The sequence below is a fragment of the Tribolium madens genome, unplaced genomic scaffold (assembly GCF_015345945.1).
Source record: "Tribolium madens isolate multiple individuals breed KSU strain unplaced genomic scaffold, Tmad_KSU_1.1 Scaffold_19;HRSCAF=116;Tcas5.2_LG9, whole genome shotgun sequence".
In the NCBI taxonomy this organism is placed as follows: Eukaryota; Metazoa; Arthropoda; class Insecta; order Coleoptera; family Tenebrionidae; genus Tribolium; species Tribolium madens.
In genome coordinates, this window is record NW_025400983.1 from 13,526,198 (window position 1) to 13,543,257 (window position 17,060).

Here is a 17,060-nt window from a genome sequence, read left to right on the forward strand (position 1 = left end):
AACATTTTTTTCATATTCTTGGTATCTTACCTTACTTGAAAATTTTCTTTGGGGCGCGAGTTCTGGCGCAACCTGTATAGTTCTATTCAATAAATTAGCACTTCTTGAAATCGTTGTTTAAAAATGTGGTTTGTAATTCCCCAAAATGTAAATTTTATGTTATTTTTCTAAGCTGTGTGTTATCCTTTTTGAATAATTTAAAAAATATCAAGGTGCAAATTTTGTTGATGTGAAGGCATTTACATTGAGGAAATATCGAGTAGAGTTCAATGTTGTCGTCGTCAGTTGTTTTTGCTTTAAATATTAATTGTTGCAAAAAATCAAGGGTGAAGAGTGGTCTGAGAAAAAAATGTTTGCGTCAAGCAGAACAGACGATAATTAATATTGTCAAGTCGTTATAAAGTTATTAAACGCACTTCCTATTATTACAATTACATCAATATGCAAATGATAAATTAGAGCGATTACGCCGCGACAGCGTAATGGAAAAAATTGCGCTTTTAATTAAGATTTTGGCGCAATTAGGCGACCAGCATGGGTAAACATTGCCCATAGAGTTTCCCAATACGTCCCCCACCCTAACCGACAAAAAAATTTTAAATTTTTGCCCATCATATCCCCACCCGGTCCATTCGTTTCAAAGTCCGTTCGACAAGAATGAATTTTTTTCTTGGCTTTGGGGTTTTAGGTGGGGGAACCTTTCCTATTTTATTTACTTTTAAGCAATTTGCAAAAGGTTGGTATATGGCGCTCGTAGTTTGTTGTGGATACTTCGTCGAAACAACTTTACGATTTTAAGTGAGACTCAGTGCGATAAATGTTCGGTGAAGATCAGTGCTTCAGGTGACAGGTGCCAAACACACGGAATTTCGTCCGAACTGTTATCAATAGGAGCCCACTTTAAAACCAAAAATCGATTCAAAATGAACAACACAGTAAGTAAAAAATTTGGCCTGTATTACATAAAGTCGGTCGATTGGTAACCTATCGTAAACAAAATAACTTCGAAATGAGTGGCATTTCAGCCAAGCTGTAATAAGACGAAAGTGAAAGTGTTTCACTGATCTATCTCATTTTACTCGAGTTATTTCTCGAGACCTAAAACCAAACCACAGCCTACAAATTTCGGATGATTACACCCAGTTTACATAACTCGCGACAAGAATAGGGCTCCGAGCGGGCACCTGCGGCGAGCATCCTCCGTCTAAAGCCGGATTAATCCAATTGAAGAATTACAAAAGTAAGGCAATATTGAAAGTGTTGCTTTGTTATATAAGTGACCTACATTAAAGTCGGGCAGGTGACCCGAGTCTGTTGCACATTTTTCAACTCTCAATATCTCAGGTCACCAATCGTGTAGGCACGGCTTTGTTTTGTATTCAAAACAGATTCTTTAGCTCTACCAATGACGGGGAAAACTCGCATCTATTGGACGATTCTAACGACCAATTAGGCGCTGACCTCGGAAAAATGACAAAATTCTTATCTTCATGAGCAATGAGCACCCTGAACTAGAATCAGCCTCGGACTAGACCTTTGGAGCATTTACAAATTGAGACTTTCCAATTACTTTACAATTTGACAAGTTACATAAATATCTAAACTGATTAAAGCAGACCAAAATGTTTAGCATAAATGAAACTGTGAAATAAATTAAAATTTATTAGACTGAAACGAAGTGTAACTTATATTTAAAAATCACGTCTATTGTCTTGCAAAGAATTTAAGTTAATTTGTTACGTATTTCATTGTTATTATTCTACCATCATTACTACATTATGACATTCATTATCCTAAATGTATGCATGTTTTCAGTACGCCTACAATTAGATTTATTACAATAATTAGTGAAGTGCCTATGTGATTTAAAACACATTTTTTCAACACTTCTCACCAAATATTCTGCAAATGTTACACTTGTTATTTTTAACCATTATAACATATTAGAGGTAATTTGTAACTTGATTACAGAAGTTGATTTCGAAAATTTAAACAATAAGAAAGAATTTTGATAATTAGTATCCACTAGCAAATTACAATAAAGTAACGTAAAAAATAATTCATTCAAAGTTATTTCCCAATGCGCTCTTTTAACAACATTAACAAGTTTCTTGTTATGCAAAGCATAGTAGTATATGTAGTATTTAATTAAACCGTTAGTATCACTATTAATGTGTAATAGTGTAAAACTCGTTTTTTCATAAAAAGTCCAATGTTTAAAAATTTTTCAAGTAACATGCAATAGAAATTAGGAGCTATAAAAATTGAAATTCATTATTCAGTACATTAAAGTACTAAATATTATTAGTTCGGTTGACAATTTTTTTTCTTTTAATTGATTAGTTCTTAATCTTTTGTTAATGACTGGTGAGTGACGTAAATGCTAATCTCAAATTCCAGTAATACACAGAATTTATAAAGTATATAGTATTTTTTTTTAATTACCAAGAATTAAGTAATTATAATTTTTCCCGAATTTGACCAAACCACAAATCAATGTTTGACAACAATCGTGTACATACATGCATAGGTATGTAGTATGAAACTGTAACCTTTGAAAGTTTAATAACTTGCCTGCACAAGCGGAACCTCATAACTTAGAGGAAATTCAACAGAAGCAAGTTAAAATGTCTGTGAACTATTATTATTCATAAATCAACTCTTGCCATAAAAAAACTTGTGATGTTTAGACACTGAAATGCGTCTTTACTTAATTGTTTGAAATAGTTAACATAGGAGATACAATCTTGTAAAATGTTAAAAACAAGACATAAAATAACAATCATGTAACACAAATTTCATGATGTGAATTTACAGTTTCCAAAGCTTACAGCCTTCACCAAGTACAAAATCTAACTTTGAGTTCTGATGATTTTTATTCTCTGACGTCAGTCTGATCCGAATAGTTGCATGTAACGCTAATCTAGGAATTTCCAGCATGTGTAGTTTCCGCAGTTCATTTTTATGTTCGGTCGAAGAGAGTTCAATGCTAGGGCAAGAAACGGTTCACATTTTCAGTCAACTCAAGAAAAAATGATCTAAGTTTTTTTGAGTAGTTATCATATTTATATCAAAGTGGCATTATTTATGTTAATGATTTCCAAAAAAAAAAATAGTACGATGTAAATTTCTCGTAACTACAGTTTTTATTTATGATTAGTTACTCTTAGACAAGCATTACTAATTCGAGAATATGTTACACGTGCAACGAAATTAACGTAAAAAAGTAATTATTATTCAAACTCCTCTATGTTTAACGTTTCAATAAAATAGTTAATTCGTTATTGTCCTTAACTTATTTGTATAAAAACACTAATAAATCTTCCAAATATTTATTAGCAATGGAAACTACGATTCAACGAAATTTTGGGTTTTTTTCCAAAAATTTAGCTGTGACGTCAATAGCAGACATTACCCCGATAATTATCTTATAATATTGCAATTTTTTAAGGTAGACTTACCAAAATGTCCAATTATTTCTAATAATATCAGCAAATGACAAGTTTCGTTTTCTGCAAATTTCAGATGTATGTTATTAAAATTTTTGCTTGAAGGTCTTTAATTGGGTTATTTTAAGTTTTCCCAATTTTTTTAAATTGGTCTGTATTAAACGTAATGAGTCAGCTCTCCGGGTACTTTGCCCAATGATTTGCAGAAATATAATCTTAAAAACATTAAAAGTAGCACCTTAGTCCAAATAAGTATGTTTGGCACGTCTGTTATTTATATTAAAGTATTTTTTACGTATAATAACAATGTAAGAGATAAAATTAAAAATTATGTCATGTTTTAATAGAATTAATAAAAATCATGCTTCCTGACAATATGACCTCGTTCTAACTTTTCTTAAATATTAATAGTGTCACTGACTCCATTCATATATTTCAACATCAATTAATTCGAGGCTTTCCTTATTGACATTTTTTGTGCGTTTGATTTTTGACAAGGCTGTCCGAAAATTTGAATTCTAAAAAGAGAAATTGGCGGCCTTGCCAAGCACGAAAATATTTCCCTAAGGACTTGTTTGGCAACTCTGGTTTTATATAATTTCTTTCTTGCACAATGTGGTTTCATAGTAATATATTAAAGTGCGCTACTTTTAAATTCCACCTGATCAGAGGCGTACATTTGTTCCACGCAAACATCCTTTACAACCTCGTCTAAAACCAACCTTGCTTTTTTACATTTAAATTCAAATTTTAGTCAACGACTTCCGTTTTTTGTTAGTCAGCAAGATCACACGTGCATATTGTAATTAACCAGAGTGGTTTCTAGTCTTTAAATAAAGATGAGGCCGCTTTTGGCACGCTCTTACGTAATTTCTGTGATGAGAAGATGAACAATTTTGGTAGTAATTTTTCGGTCTGCTTAGACGTTAACAATAAAATTACTATTCAAATGACTGAAAATTTCTAAATCTTATTTTAAAAATTGTTGTATTCTATGACAGCTTTTTACGTTTCAGGAAATGGTAGGATTAGTGCGAATGGCCTTCGATAGATACCATACCATCTTAGACAGGATAAGTGGTGAGTATAAGATTTTGGGAAATCCCACTTTGCACACATGTTGACCTCGTGTCCTTGCAGATCCTCGAACGTCAGACTGGCCGCTAATGCAGAGTCCGGTTCCCACTATAATGATGGTGGTAACATATTTGTACGTGATCCTGATCCTAGGCCCCCGTTTTATGGCGAATAGGAAACCCTTTAAATTCCGCGAGGTACTCATAGCCTACAATGGAGCGCAAGTCCTTTACAGCCTTTTCATGTTATACGAGGTAAATTGGGTTTTAATGCGTTCTCTGAATTCGTTATTACTTTTCGATTAACTATCAACAAACTTCGCCTTGAACTCATGCTCTCAGTACTTAGCCGTTGTATAACCTTGGAGCTTTGAGGTCATGTAACAAGTACCGTTAACAAGTGCTATTTTCTTCCGCTAACTTTCTCCCCAAGGACGTTCGTTGCCATAACAAGGTTAATAGTGTTTTGAAGGACGTGAATGGAGAAAGTCGGATGGTCTTGAAAGCGACAAAAGTTACGTGATTATTGTTTTTTTTCAGCATTTAATGAGCGGGTGGTTCTGGGATTACAGCTTCAAATGTCAACCTGTCGACTATTCCAACAACAAAAAAGCCTTAAGGGTAAGTTCAGTGATTTAAATTTTTCCTAGACTAGTCGGAGGCAACTGTAAACTGGAATTCGCAAATCTAGTTTTCAGGTACCGTTTCCAATTACCTATATAATTATGTTTGTAATAGACAACAATTTCCAGAACATTCCTTGTTTTAGATTAGCGGCGAACTCGAAATCACGTGTAGTTTAAATGAAATGAATTATTTACATAAAAAAAAAACTACAAATTTAGTTTTTTGTCGGTAGTATGTGGGTCTTCGGTGTAAACATATTTTCAAGCTTCAGGAAATTCCAAAATAGTGTTTAATTAAAGGAAATTCTAAAACTCAATAAGTATTAAGAGATAGAAACATTCCTGATTTGCAATAAATAAAATTCAAATTAGTGCGCTAAAATTGCAAAATTACATTTTTTTCTTTTTCTTAAATTTCAGAAAATAAAACTAAACAGCGAACACAGATCAAGGATAATCAGTAATAAATATATCATCATAATTTGTTATTGTGGCGACGTATTTTTTATTTTGTAACGAAATGGTAGGTAAAAATAATCAGTAAATGTCAATTTATTTATAGCAATAAACGTAAAACATATAGCTTACATAATACAAGTGGGTATAGATTTAAAAATAAAGTTAAATATTTGAAAACTAATTAAAATCTTTGATGTTTGTTTATCACTATTTCATATTTTCTATTCTGCTGTAATTTGTTCAACATCAAATTCTTAATTCATTGATGTGTATTCTGAAATAGTGACTCATTATTAAAATATTTAGAATTACATAATTAAAATGTATATTCTTAAATATGTAGTTTTAAAAATTAATGTAATATTTGGTTTGTGTTAAACAGTTTTTTCCATGGTACAAATGTACTTTCTTGATGCAAATTTTTGTAACTTTACATTTAACATTTTTTTGTAGATTTGAGTAAAATAAAACTGCAAAGTTAATAGAGTAATAGGACTCTACGAGTATTACAATTCTTATCAGAGAAATAACAAAAAATGCTTATAATCTTATACACATAAGTAGGAATCACATAAGTTTTGTTCCTATAAATTTAAACACTCGATCTTCAAGTTTCGTATTTTTTTTTTTATTTAAGACAACTTTTAAAGTTGCATTTTGTAACCCTATTGTTTTTTTAAACATAATAAGTATTGTATTGCAATTAAAATATCAGCTTGGGTATTTAGTTTGCAGGATTGGTAAACAATGTAAATATCAATTTCAATTCTAAACCAATGGTGAAAAATACAGGGGGCGCCAGAACTCGCGCCCCAGAGAAAATTTTCAAGTAAGGTAAGATACCAGGAACATGAAAAAAATGTTTAAAAAATTCTATATGTCAAAAAATTTTGACATTTATTTTTTGACATTTGACTTTTTTTATATCTATTTAATGATACTGATGATCTTGTTTTTTTACAATTATTTAGTAAAGGAACAAAAATTTTGTCAATAAAAGCCACAAATAACATTGAACAGAGCTAATTTAGGATACTGCTTCCTTGTTTCCTCTTTTAATAGCCTATAGTAAAAAAACTTAGAAAATCATTCCAACAGAAATAAATAGAGTCAAAGTGCAAATTTTAAACCCTCATAACTTCGAAATTTTTATAGATAAAATTTTTTTAACATTTTTTCCATGTTCCTGGTATCTTACCTTATTTTTTCTCTGGGGCGCGAGTTCTGGCGCACCCTGTATATAAAAAACAAACTCGTTATTGCGATTTTGGCCTCGACAACTATAACTGACATATTTTTGACAGCTACGGTATCTCATTTTTACATGGTAATATAAAAATTAGGCTTTCAGAGACCCAAAAAAGAAGGATTTTTAATGGTAAATTAATGCCGAGAGAACGCACTTATTTATCTATTCATTGTTCAAAAATAAACCCATATTTTTATTCTAAATAAATTCAAATGCATACACCGTCATATCTTCTACCGAAGAATTTTGTATATTATTTGTGCATTAGTTCTTTTACAGCGTACAGTTTTTTTTAAAGCACTCAGCTTTGCTGTTTCGTGTTCAATATTATCACGCTGTAGAATTATACCTACCGCACGTATAATGTAAATAACAGTTTACTTATGACTTTTATATAATAATTCAGTTGCTTTTTGTATTTTTTTCCAAAGTAGGTATACCTATAATTTTTTGTTTTTTTTTGTCGGTAAGATTCACATATTTTAGTTTTATACAGAAAGCCAAAAGATTTCAGATTTTCGTCTAAAAAAAATTAAAACGACAGCAATTTTTTGCAGAGAAACAACATTTTAGTTCAGTCAACCAAATTCTCCTATAAAAAAAGAGAATTTAAAAGTTGCACTACTTCATTTATCTACCAAATGTTTATCATGTAAACAAAAACTACACGTAAGGAACCGAATTCCCATTCAATGGTGAATGTTGCCATTAACTTTAGAAGCAAAATCGGCACAAGGTGATATCTCTTAGAAATTGAGCTAATTGTAGCATATTTTTTATCAGTATTGCAGAAAATAAAACAAAAACTTTAAATGTGGTTTAATTTAGTATATTTTTGTTATAGATAGATCCAGAATATTCAAAAGTACAAAAACTAACTACTTCATAACTTGAAACGTGGTTTTTCCATAAAAATAAAAGAGCACAAAAATGCAAACACTTCTATTTGTGTCTAATGATTGCCTAACATGATTATTTACCCAAAGTCATTTAACATTGACCAGTTGTTGTCTTATTATTTGTGTAGAAAGTTTTCCTTCGGACGGGAAACCGCCCGTCATAGGTGGCTCACCTTTATAATTACATAGCCTCCACAAAAGTCCTTCTTGCGACAGGTCATTTCGTGTTAAATATAATCTTTTTTCTTGCTTCTTTGACCAAACCTTGAAGATGCGCAACACCAATAAGACAGGAGTTTTTTTGCAAATAAAGCTTTAATCTCGTTCTCTTTTCTAGATGGCAAACTTGTGCTGGTGGTACTACATCTCGAAGCTAACAGAATTCGCTGATACAGTCTTCTTCGTGTTGCGCAAAAAAGACAGTCAAGTTACTCTCCTGCACCTGTATCATCACAGCCTCACGCCCTTGGAAACGTGGATTCTTGTGAAATTCCTTGCAGGTATAAACGGAGACTTCAACGATAACTTACGAACGTTTCGATCAAAAACATCCGTGTCAAGGCTGATAAACAATTATCGTGTAAGAAGAGGAAACGTGTTAATGACGCGACGAACCATTTTTAATCAAGGCAGAGCGGATTTTCTCAAGTTCAAAGCTGGACGGGAGCACGACCTCATATTTCGGTCTTGATTTTTACTTATAATTAGGCAATTTAATTATTTTTTTACCTCGGCATTGCTTAATTCTGCCATTGACACAATTTCGATAGAGAGAACACGGGTTTTAAGTGATTTTTTTTTAATTATTTGACAACCTTGCTCTTTAACAGGAGGCTATCAAGGTGGCCGTACTGCTAGGACATGTTAAATCAGGCACGCGTGGTACACATCAAAACCATATAAAACTGCAAATTCTGAGAAGGAAACATGTTAGAATGCGGAATGTGCCAATAGTGAAGGATTTTCCGGGGACCAGGTGTCAAATCTTTTCCTGCTTTTTAGTCTAACGACTTCACCCACTGAAATGCATTTATTTCACATTGAACACCTTGAAACAGTTCAAGTTTGTGGCAAAGTTTTGTTAGCGTTATTAATTGCACCCAATTATATTTTATTATCATTTATCATTCACAAACCGTAAACATTGTTTTCTAAATAAAAATAATGCTGTGATGAAATAATCCGATACTCCATGACTTTTCCAAGTCGCACTATATCTATTTTCATGATGTTATGAAAAATTTTAGATATTTTAAAATACTGTGACACAACTGCTCTTTAATTTGTAGTTTACTGAATAGCAAATTAAAATTATTATAGTAACCTTTAAATTCTTTTAAATTAAGTACACGAGCGAGCGACCCAATTAATAGTGGCAAAGTTATTTAGAAAATGATTTATTAGCAAAATAAATAAAAAAAATAATTTGAAAAACAAATGGATTATTTTTAATATTTGACAGAAATTCACAGTAAAAAAATCACCCCAATTTTAAAGAAAGAAGAAAGAAAGAAAGAAATATTTTCAACAATTTCAAGTTTTTCTTACGGAGTATCTCATTATCTCTATTATAGAATTAATTTCGTATTATAGAATTAATTTGTATCGACCGATGAAATTAATTTGTTATTGAGTCATATCCTAGGGTTTGTTCTAAAGCTACGTCAGGTTAAAAAAATCAATTTTTTTTGGTTTTAAAAAATTTTTTAATGTAATTTTTTAACATATCCGAAAAAGCTGTAGTTTCCAATTCTAATTCTGTTGTTAATTTCAATTTAGTCTCAGATTTTAATTCTGGATATAGCTTGTTCCAAATCTGGTGGCGAACTGACGTTGTCAAAAATGACTGAATTTTGACACTAAACATATGTTTACTTTAAAAAAAAAATTGTTCATAAGCGTCGTATGAAATAATATTTCAAAACCACTTAAAAAATTATAATAAGGACTCGGACATAAGATGAAGAATGATGAACAAATTATTAAATTGTTAACGCATGAAAAGAATTTTCAAAAATGATATTTATAACAATCCTTGTCTTCAAAATTTTTAAAGAGAAAAAGTACGCCCATGTATTTTTTATCTTAACCAAGTGGGCGCACTCCAAGTGTCTTTTCTGTCACTGTCAGTTCGCCACCAGATATGGAATAAGCTCTATACATTTCAATTTGTTGTAATTTCAACAATCGTTGAAATTTTACATGAAACATGAAATGTCAACTGTCAAGACATAACCCGTGTCACCTGTGTTTAAGCGTGTAGTTCAAGTAACGACACACAAATTTAAATCCATGAATGATTCGATTACACAATATTAATAATTTGATCGTTCGATATACAGGGTGATTCAACTCTCAAATGGTGACTTACAACTAAGCATGAAAATGAATTCAGATTTTTTTCAAGCATTTTTTGAGAACATACAGAACTGTCAATTTCTATATTACACTGGCGGACACTGGATTTTGGACGATTTGTCATTCGACTGACATAAAAATGTAAAACGGGCCTTAGGCAACTAACCCCACTTTCGGTTTTTGTAATTTTTGTCTACCAGAGAAAAGATTACACCAAATCAAAATAATTTAAGTTTGTAAAAACACGTATTGCTGGCATTATTATTTCGGAACATCGACGCAAAAAATAAATTTCAACTAATACTTTCAAATTTTAGTTTCAAACGTCAATCATAATGACAATAAAGCGTGGATTACATTGACATTTTTTGACATAAATTTGATGTCCAAAATTCCGTGTCCGTCAGTGTGGGCATCTTACATCTTTTGTTTCCAATGTTGTCGTATTTAATTTATTGTTGAATTTGCTAGTTTGTTAAATGTTTTATACACCATAAAACACAAATCGGTGATTTTTTTCAACAGGTAGTTGATCAATGCTGCAATATCTATCGTTTCCGCTCACTAATTTCAAAAATATATATGATCTGAACGGTTCACAACCTAATCTCGTAAAAAAAGCACAAACAATTTTTTGTCTGGGGAATTTTTAACTCAGTTGGATGTCCTTTATCACCACCCAAGAAATGATCCGACACTTTTAAATCACCTTGTATTGTACTAACACTTAATTTAAACAATTTTAAGCTAGTTTTTGAAAGTTGTGAAATTATCAAATTTGCCAATATCATAAAAAAATAAATTCTATAATTAATAAAATTAAAAGCTGATTAGTTTTGAGTATTGTAGCCTCAATGTCCTGCATTAGTAGTCAAACAACAAAAAGCACTATTTTGTAACCTTAAACTTTTTCAATCATTATTATTTGTTATGCTTATAATACGCCGGTTTGATATAAACTTTCATGAAAAAAGATAACCGAAATTATGTTAGGATATAATAATTATCTTTAAACTATCAAAATGTTTCAGCCAAAGTTCTCGGTTCTTTTATCAATAAAACTTATTTCTAACAGCTAGCAATGTTTTAGCTACAACCTTGAGCAGTTTCCAAGTTCAATTTTCTTATTTAAGGTCGGGTGTTGGTCGATGAACTGTATAAATTATTCTTTTTTGCCAACTTACATTCCTTAATATTGATCACAAGCTATATAATTTATTTCTCTAATTTGCCTTTTCAATTTTTTCTTCAAACGTATATCTGAAAAAAGAAAATAAATAAACTATAAAATCAACGCTAGATATAATTAAAACTTTTGAAATACGTATATTTATTAACGACAAACTGAAAAAGTTAGAAACTATGAGTATGTTTACTGTAAATATCAAACAAAAAAAATAAATTTTAACTGCATTTTAATTAGTTTTGCTTTTGCATATTGCCATAATTATATTTAGTAGCTTTTTTATTAAAAAGTTAAATTTAAACAACATTGGTTTACATAATCAGCACTTGTTAAAATACTATAATTTAAAATTTAAAATTTAATTCTCAACAAATTAAACAAGACGCTGTAATAACCACTTCCGTTTGACTTCAGATTGATAAATGCTGTACGTTGTCAAGCAGGTTGTCGTGGAAGTCATTGTTGAACTGCTTGTTGTAATAATTAAGTAATGCAATTTTATAGCTTGGAGTATGAATGATTGGCAGCTTGAAAGAAATCCGAAAGAAGAAAGAACTGTTTACTGACGTGAGCAAAAAAATTGTTTTATCTTCACAGTTCCATAAAAACTTTTTTATTTGGAAAATTACACAAAAACATCACCATTAAACACGGCAGCGTATTTGCAGTAGTGAAAATCAATATTTGGCAGAAGTTATGACCGTCTTCGTTATTATTACACTTTAAATAAATTGCTTCCAATTAACATTGTAAACTATTAAAAATCAAGGAGTGAAGGAGACACATCCATGACCTTAGGTGAGAACAACTACATTGGAAATATCAAAATTGCACTTCTAAGATTCCGAGTTTTAATGACTGACGCAAGTTATTTAATAAGAAATATATATCAGCCTTAATTACTAAAAAAATGTCTTTGAACTGCTTTAATTATTATTATACGATACATACCATCATTAAATTCTAGAACTAAATAATGGGAGTTTAATGTATTAAAAAAAATAAAAATTCTGATAAAAAAGAAAGAAATAAAACGAGTTGTTAAACTTGTATGTGTGGTTTTTATTTTTAATTAGTAACAATTAATTTGACCGAACTAATAAACACGTGTATTAAATCTTTTGTAATTTTAAGATAAAAATATACGTAAAACCTAATTAAACTACCTCTACGTAGTATTAAATACCTACTTAATTCATAATTACTTATATGAAACTAAAATATTTCTATAAATATTTTTTAAAAAGCGTTTTGTAACTTGACAACAAATAGTATGTATAAAATTAAAAAAAGGAGGTTGCCTTCCTTCATTGTTGAGAAAAGTCGATCTGTAATAAATTTTTTTCTAAAATTTTCCTCATTTTATTCATCATACGAGATTTATCATTTATTTTTTAGTGTTTACAAGGTTTCAGTTGATCAGCCAAGTTATGCCCTCTGCTTTCCCATAAATAATCTCTTGGATAATGGCAATGAAACATAAATATTTAATTATACAATCTATACAGAGTGATTCAAAAGTCTCGGACCATCTCTTGGATGGTGATAAAGAACATCCAATTGAGTTAAAAGCTCCCATGACAAAAAAATGTTTGAGTCTTTTTCACGTGATGTGGCTCTTCAAAAGTAAGATCTCTGGTTTATTAAGTTTTCTGCTGTTTGGACTGCAGATCTTGCAACATTAAACAATTACCAGGCACGTAACTACAGGGGAGCCTGGATGGGCTATGGCCCACCAAAAATTGTGTTTGCCCACCCTTTGGCCCACCTGCTTCAAAACAAAAAACATAAAATTTTCAAAAAAAAAAAATTTATTACTGTTTATACAACTTTAACATAGTTTTTTTACATAAGTATTATTTCCAGAACCACTTTTCACTAACATTAAGGTTTTTAAGACATTTTTGCTGGTTTTTGAAACATGGTGCCTAGTGTTATCCGGTTTTATCATAACATATAGGTTTACTTAGCACACTTTAAAAAAACTATTGTGGCCCACCCAAATATGAGGGCCTAGTTCTGTGTCTGATAATTACATACCCACCTGTTGAAAATTTTTTTTATGGTATTATGGTGTATAAAACACTAAAAAACTAGTAAATTTGACAATAAATTAAATCCGACAACGTCGAAAATTAAAGAGCTGATAATAGGAAATTGTCAGTTCTGTTTTTTCTCAGAAAAGAAATATTTAAAGAACTATTTCCCAAAATATTATATTTTACATGAAATGTTTTATATGTTGATTATTCTATTTGATCCTAAACGTACCAGAAAATAATGATTTAAATTTACATTTTCATTTTATTTTTAAAATATCAACCGTTAAAGTTCACTTAATAGGTATAAAGATATTTTGATGTTAAAATACACTGCATTAAGAACTTTTTGTAGTTATTTGCCATTAAAATAAAAGAAGTAGGTAAATCGTATAACTGAATGTAAAATGTAAAACAGCTGTGTGAAGGAGCGTTCGTTAATTGCAAACACACAAACTCCATCAGCAACAATTTAATAGTTATAGAATTTACTAAAACAGGGAAAAATATCAACTATGACATTGTTTGTTTTATAACTTATAAAACAAAACTGAAAAAAACACGTAAATAATCTCACTAGAAATGGTGGTACATACACCGTTTTACGTATATATGTACTGTTTGTTTGTAAATATGATTAAAACCCTAAAAATAATAAAAAATCTGAAATCTGGAGGCATGGCCGAGCAACATTTTCCATTAGCTGAAGATACATAGTTTGTGTGATCAAATTATGTTATCGATATAGCAGTAACACACTTATCAGTTTGTAATAGAGCCGGCGGTAATTTCGGGGTGGAGGAACTGACGTCAGTGTTGTCAACCTTTCACTTCTAAACCGTACGAAATTGGTCGGATGTTCGGGATGTTTGTGCATGTGCACAAAGACCTTTTTGGTGGTCAATTGCGCAAAATCATGTAAAACTCTATCAACTGGTAGATTTCTACAAGAATTGCAACAATACGAGTATCAAACGTATTGCCCCACCAGATATTGTCTAACGATTGGCCAACACATTGCCATTTACACTTAAAAAACTCAAGTTAGCGGCATAGGAAACTGGTTAGAAAGTGTAAGTAATAACGTAAATATCGACGGTCCAGAATCGAAGAAGAGGTCCAGAATCGCTTCGATATTATATAATTTTAATTGAATGATTTCACCGGGAGATGCCGTACCACTCTCTTGCAGCACTGTATTCTAGCACAAATAGTGCGTAAATTAGGTACAGACAGTGGCGTACATACAATGCAAAAATGTGTTACATTATGTTTAATAACTGGTTCTGCAATGGCGAAATAAAATTAATTCGAAGCGTTTTATTTCAGGTGGACATGGCACGTTTTCCAACCTAATCAACAATATGGTCCATGTTATCATGTACTTTTATTACATGGTAGCTGCGATGGGACCTGAATACCAAAAGTATTTATGGTGGAAGAAACATCTCACCACCATTCAACTGGTAAGTATTTCATAGTATCAAAAAATTTCGTTTATAAATCATCTCATTCAGATCTAAATAAACAAAAAGAGGTCAGTGTTTAAATGGTATAGAGGTGCGCCATCTAGACGGCGTTGTTATGTACGAGTGTAGTGAAAGTGGCACTTTTCTGACCGAATTTTACTTGATGACATCTTTTCAGACAAGAACATCGAGTTGTTTTCGTATATGTTGTTGTATATCAAATATGTATAAATTTTAGGTGCAATTCGGGCTGGTGTTCATTCATTCTGCTCAATTGCTCTTCACCGACTGCGGCTATCCGAGGTTCATCGGAGCTCTTCTTCTTCTCCATTCGGCAATCTTCTTCGCGCTGTTCACACACTTCTACTACCAGACATACAGTCGGAAACCCAAATCAGTCAAAGCGGAATAGTAAAGATGTATAGGTTTAGTAAAAAATTGTATTTATTGTATTGTATAGTAGTAGACCAATTGCAATTAGACTTACTTTAAGTTGGTCACGAGTCATGGACGAGTTAGAGTAGGACTAAAATGAAAATGGTCAAGTGTCATAATGTAGACAAAAGTATTTTCGTACTTACTATCTTCTTTTTACCTCATCTGTGCAATTCGTATTTTATGATATTATCGTAGCATAGTGACAGTAAAATATTCTTAACCTAGTCATAGATAGATCTGTTTTAAAAACAGACGTGTATTTATCGAAATCTTAGGGTGAGCATAACCGGTGGCGAATAACACGTCAGGAAGAGAAGCGATACGACTGGGTAGAAAGATGTTTGTTTTTCAATCAATCAAAAGTTTTGTGTGGTGGAACAGCCGTTTTGTGTCCATCTGTGGCGTGTGCTAGGAAAATTATACGCTTCTAATAAAGATGTATGTATTCAGTGAATACAGAAGACGTATAACCTTAAGCAACATTTTTCAATAATTTTATTATATTAGTTATTGGTGTAATATTTGTTACAAATATGTTACGTAATTTGTATTTGCTCAATGTTTTATATTTTTAATTTAAATAAATTTGTGAAACGTGTTTATTTTCTAGTTTTACTACGTTTTAACTAACTGAGAAAATTACAAAGATCTTTAGAAACCCAGCCTTACTTTTCTCTTAATAAAGTTAATTTATTTATTACAGTACTAATTACCACAACACGTAACTGTACACATTATGTTTTATTAAATAATTTTTATTATCTATTCATAATAGATTAACTGAGAGATTAAGAGATCACTTCCAATTCGAAACATCAGATTTTAATTGCTATTCCATTACTTTCTCAATGGATATGAGTGCAGATTCGAGAAATTTCAATTTCGTAATTAAATTTGGCCAACGTTAGTAGATTTGTAATAATAGTCACTCTTGCGTCAAGACAGATGTTGGCAACATCTTTTTGTTAATTGAAAACTGACTAATTACAGTAAAAGCATCTAATTATTAGCTTTCTTTACTACATATTTGCAACTAAAACAATTTATCAGATTACTACCAACCAGATTTTCAATTGCTTATTCATTTTAATGTATTATGCAATATCTATCTATCTACCTGCAAAAGGAAAGTGGCTACAATAATTTGCTGAACTGAAGTAACATGTATTTAATCGTAAATATTTATTTAATAACAAGCAGACAACAAACATCGCAGACAATGTTTTTCGTCAAAAAACTTACTGAAATCTGCAAATTGATCTGTTCTAGGAAACTTAAAGCATCAGTATCATTAAATAGACATAAAAAATTGTCAAATGTCAAAAAATAAATGTCAAAATTTTTTGACAGATAGAATTTTTTAAACATGTTCCTGGTAACCTGTCTTACTTGAAATTTTTCTCTGGGGCGCGAGTTCTGGCGCAGGCTGTATATACTTTTTTAAAGTATACCTAGTAATTTAGTGTAAAAACATTGTAGGTCATAAGTGCTGTTGAAGACCATAAAGACCGCGAGAGAATTAAGGATCTTCTTCGTCGAAACAAACAACTCCCTCGGTCGTTATGGCCTTCTTAACAGCTCTGAAAACGTAAATAATTATAACACAATAGTATATTAAGCATCAAGAACGGTAAGGACATTTTACCGATCGAAGACAATTATTTGAGATTATTGTCTGAGATCGGTAAGTCCTTAACGTTCGTGATCCTTATGACATTTTTTGCGCGATTGATTTTTGTTAGTATTTTTTTTAATAAAATATTTAAAATATGTTCTAGAACGGTAAAGTATTTTGCCGTTCTAGAACATTCT

At 31.1% G+C, this 17,060-nt stretch overlaps 1 protein-coding gene across 1 annotated transcript; it reads left to right on the forward strand.

Annotated features, from left to right (window-relative positions):
- Positions 1-735: 735 nt before the first annotated feature.
- Positions 736-15,846, forward strand: LOC123015123 (elongation of very long chain fatty acids protein AAEL008004). The gene is made up of 7 exons (XM_044414624.1): positions 736-935; positions 4,466-4,529; positions 4,590-4,780; positions 5,066-5,146; positions 8,096-8,258; positions 14,671-14,807; positions 15,049-15,846. The coding sequence occupies exons 1-7, from the start codon at positions 924-926 to the stop codon at positions 15,220-15,222; spliced, it is 822 nt and encodes a 273-aa protein (XP_044270559.1). The 5' UTR covers positions 736-923; the 3' UTR covers positions 15,223-15,846.
- The last annotated feature ends 1,214 nt before the right edge of the window (positions 15,847-17,060 follow it).

Bases quoted from the DNA above. Each gene is read 5' to 3' on its own strand.
- LOC123015123 (XM_044414624.1), top strand. The intron at 4,530-4,589 runs GTGAGTATAAGA...GTGTCCTTGCAG, and splicing joins CATCTTAGACAGGATAAGTG to ATCCTCGAACGTCAGACTGG. The intron at 5,147-8,095 runs GTAAGTTCAGTG...TCTCTTTTCTAG, and splicing joins ACAACAAAAAAGCCTTAAGG to ATGGCAAACTTGTGCTGGTG.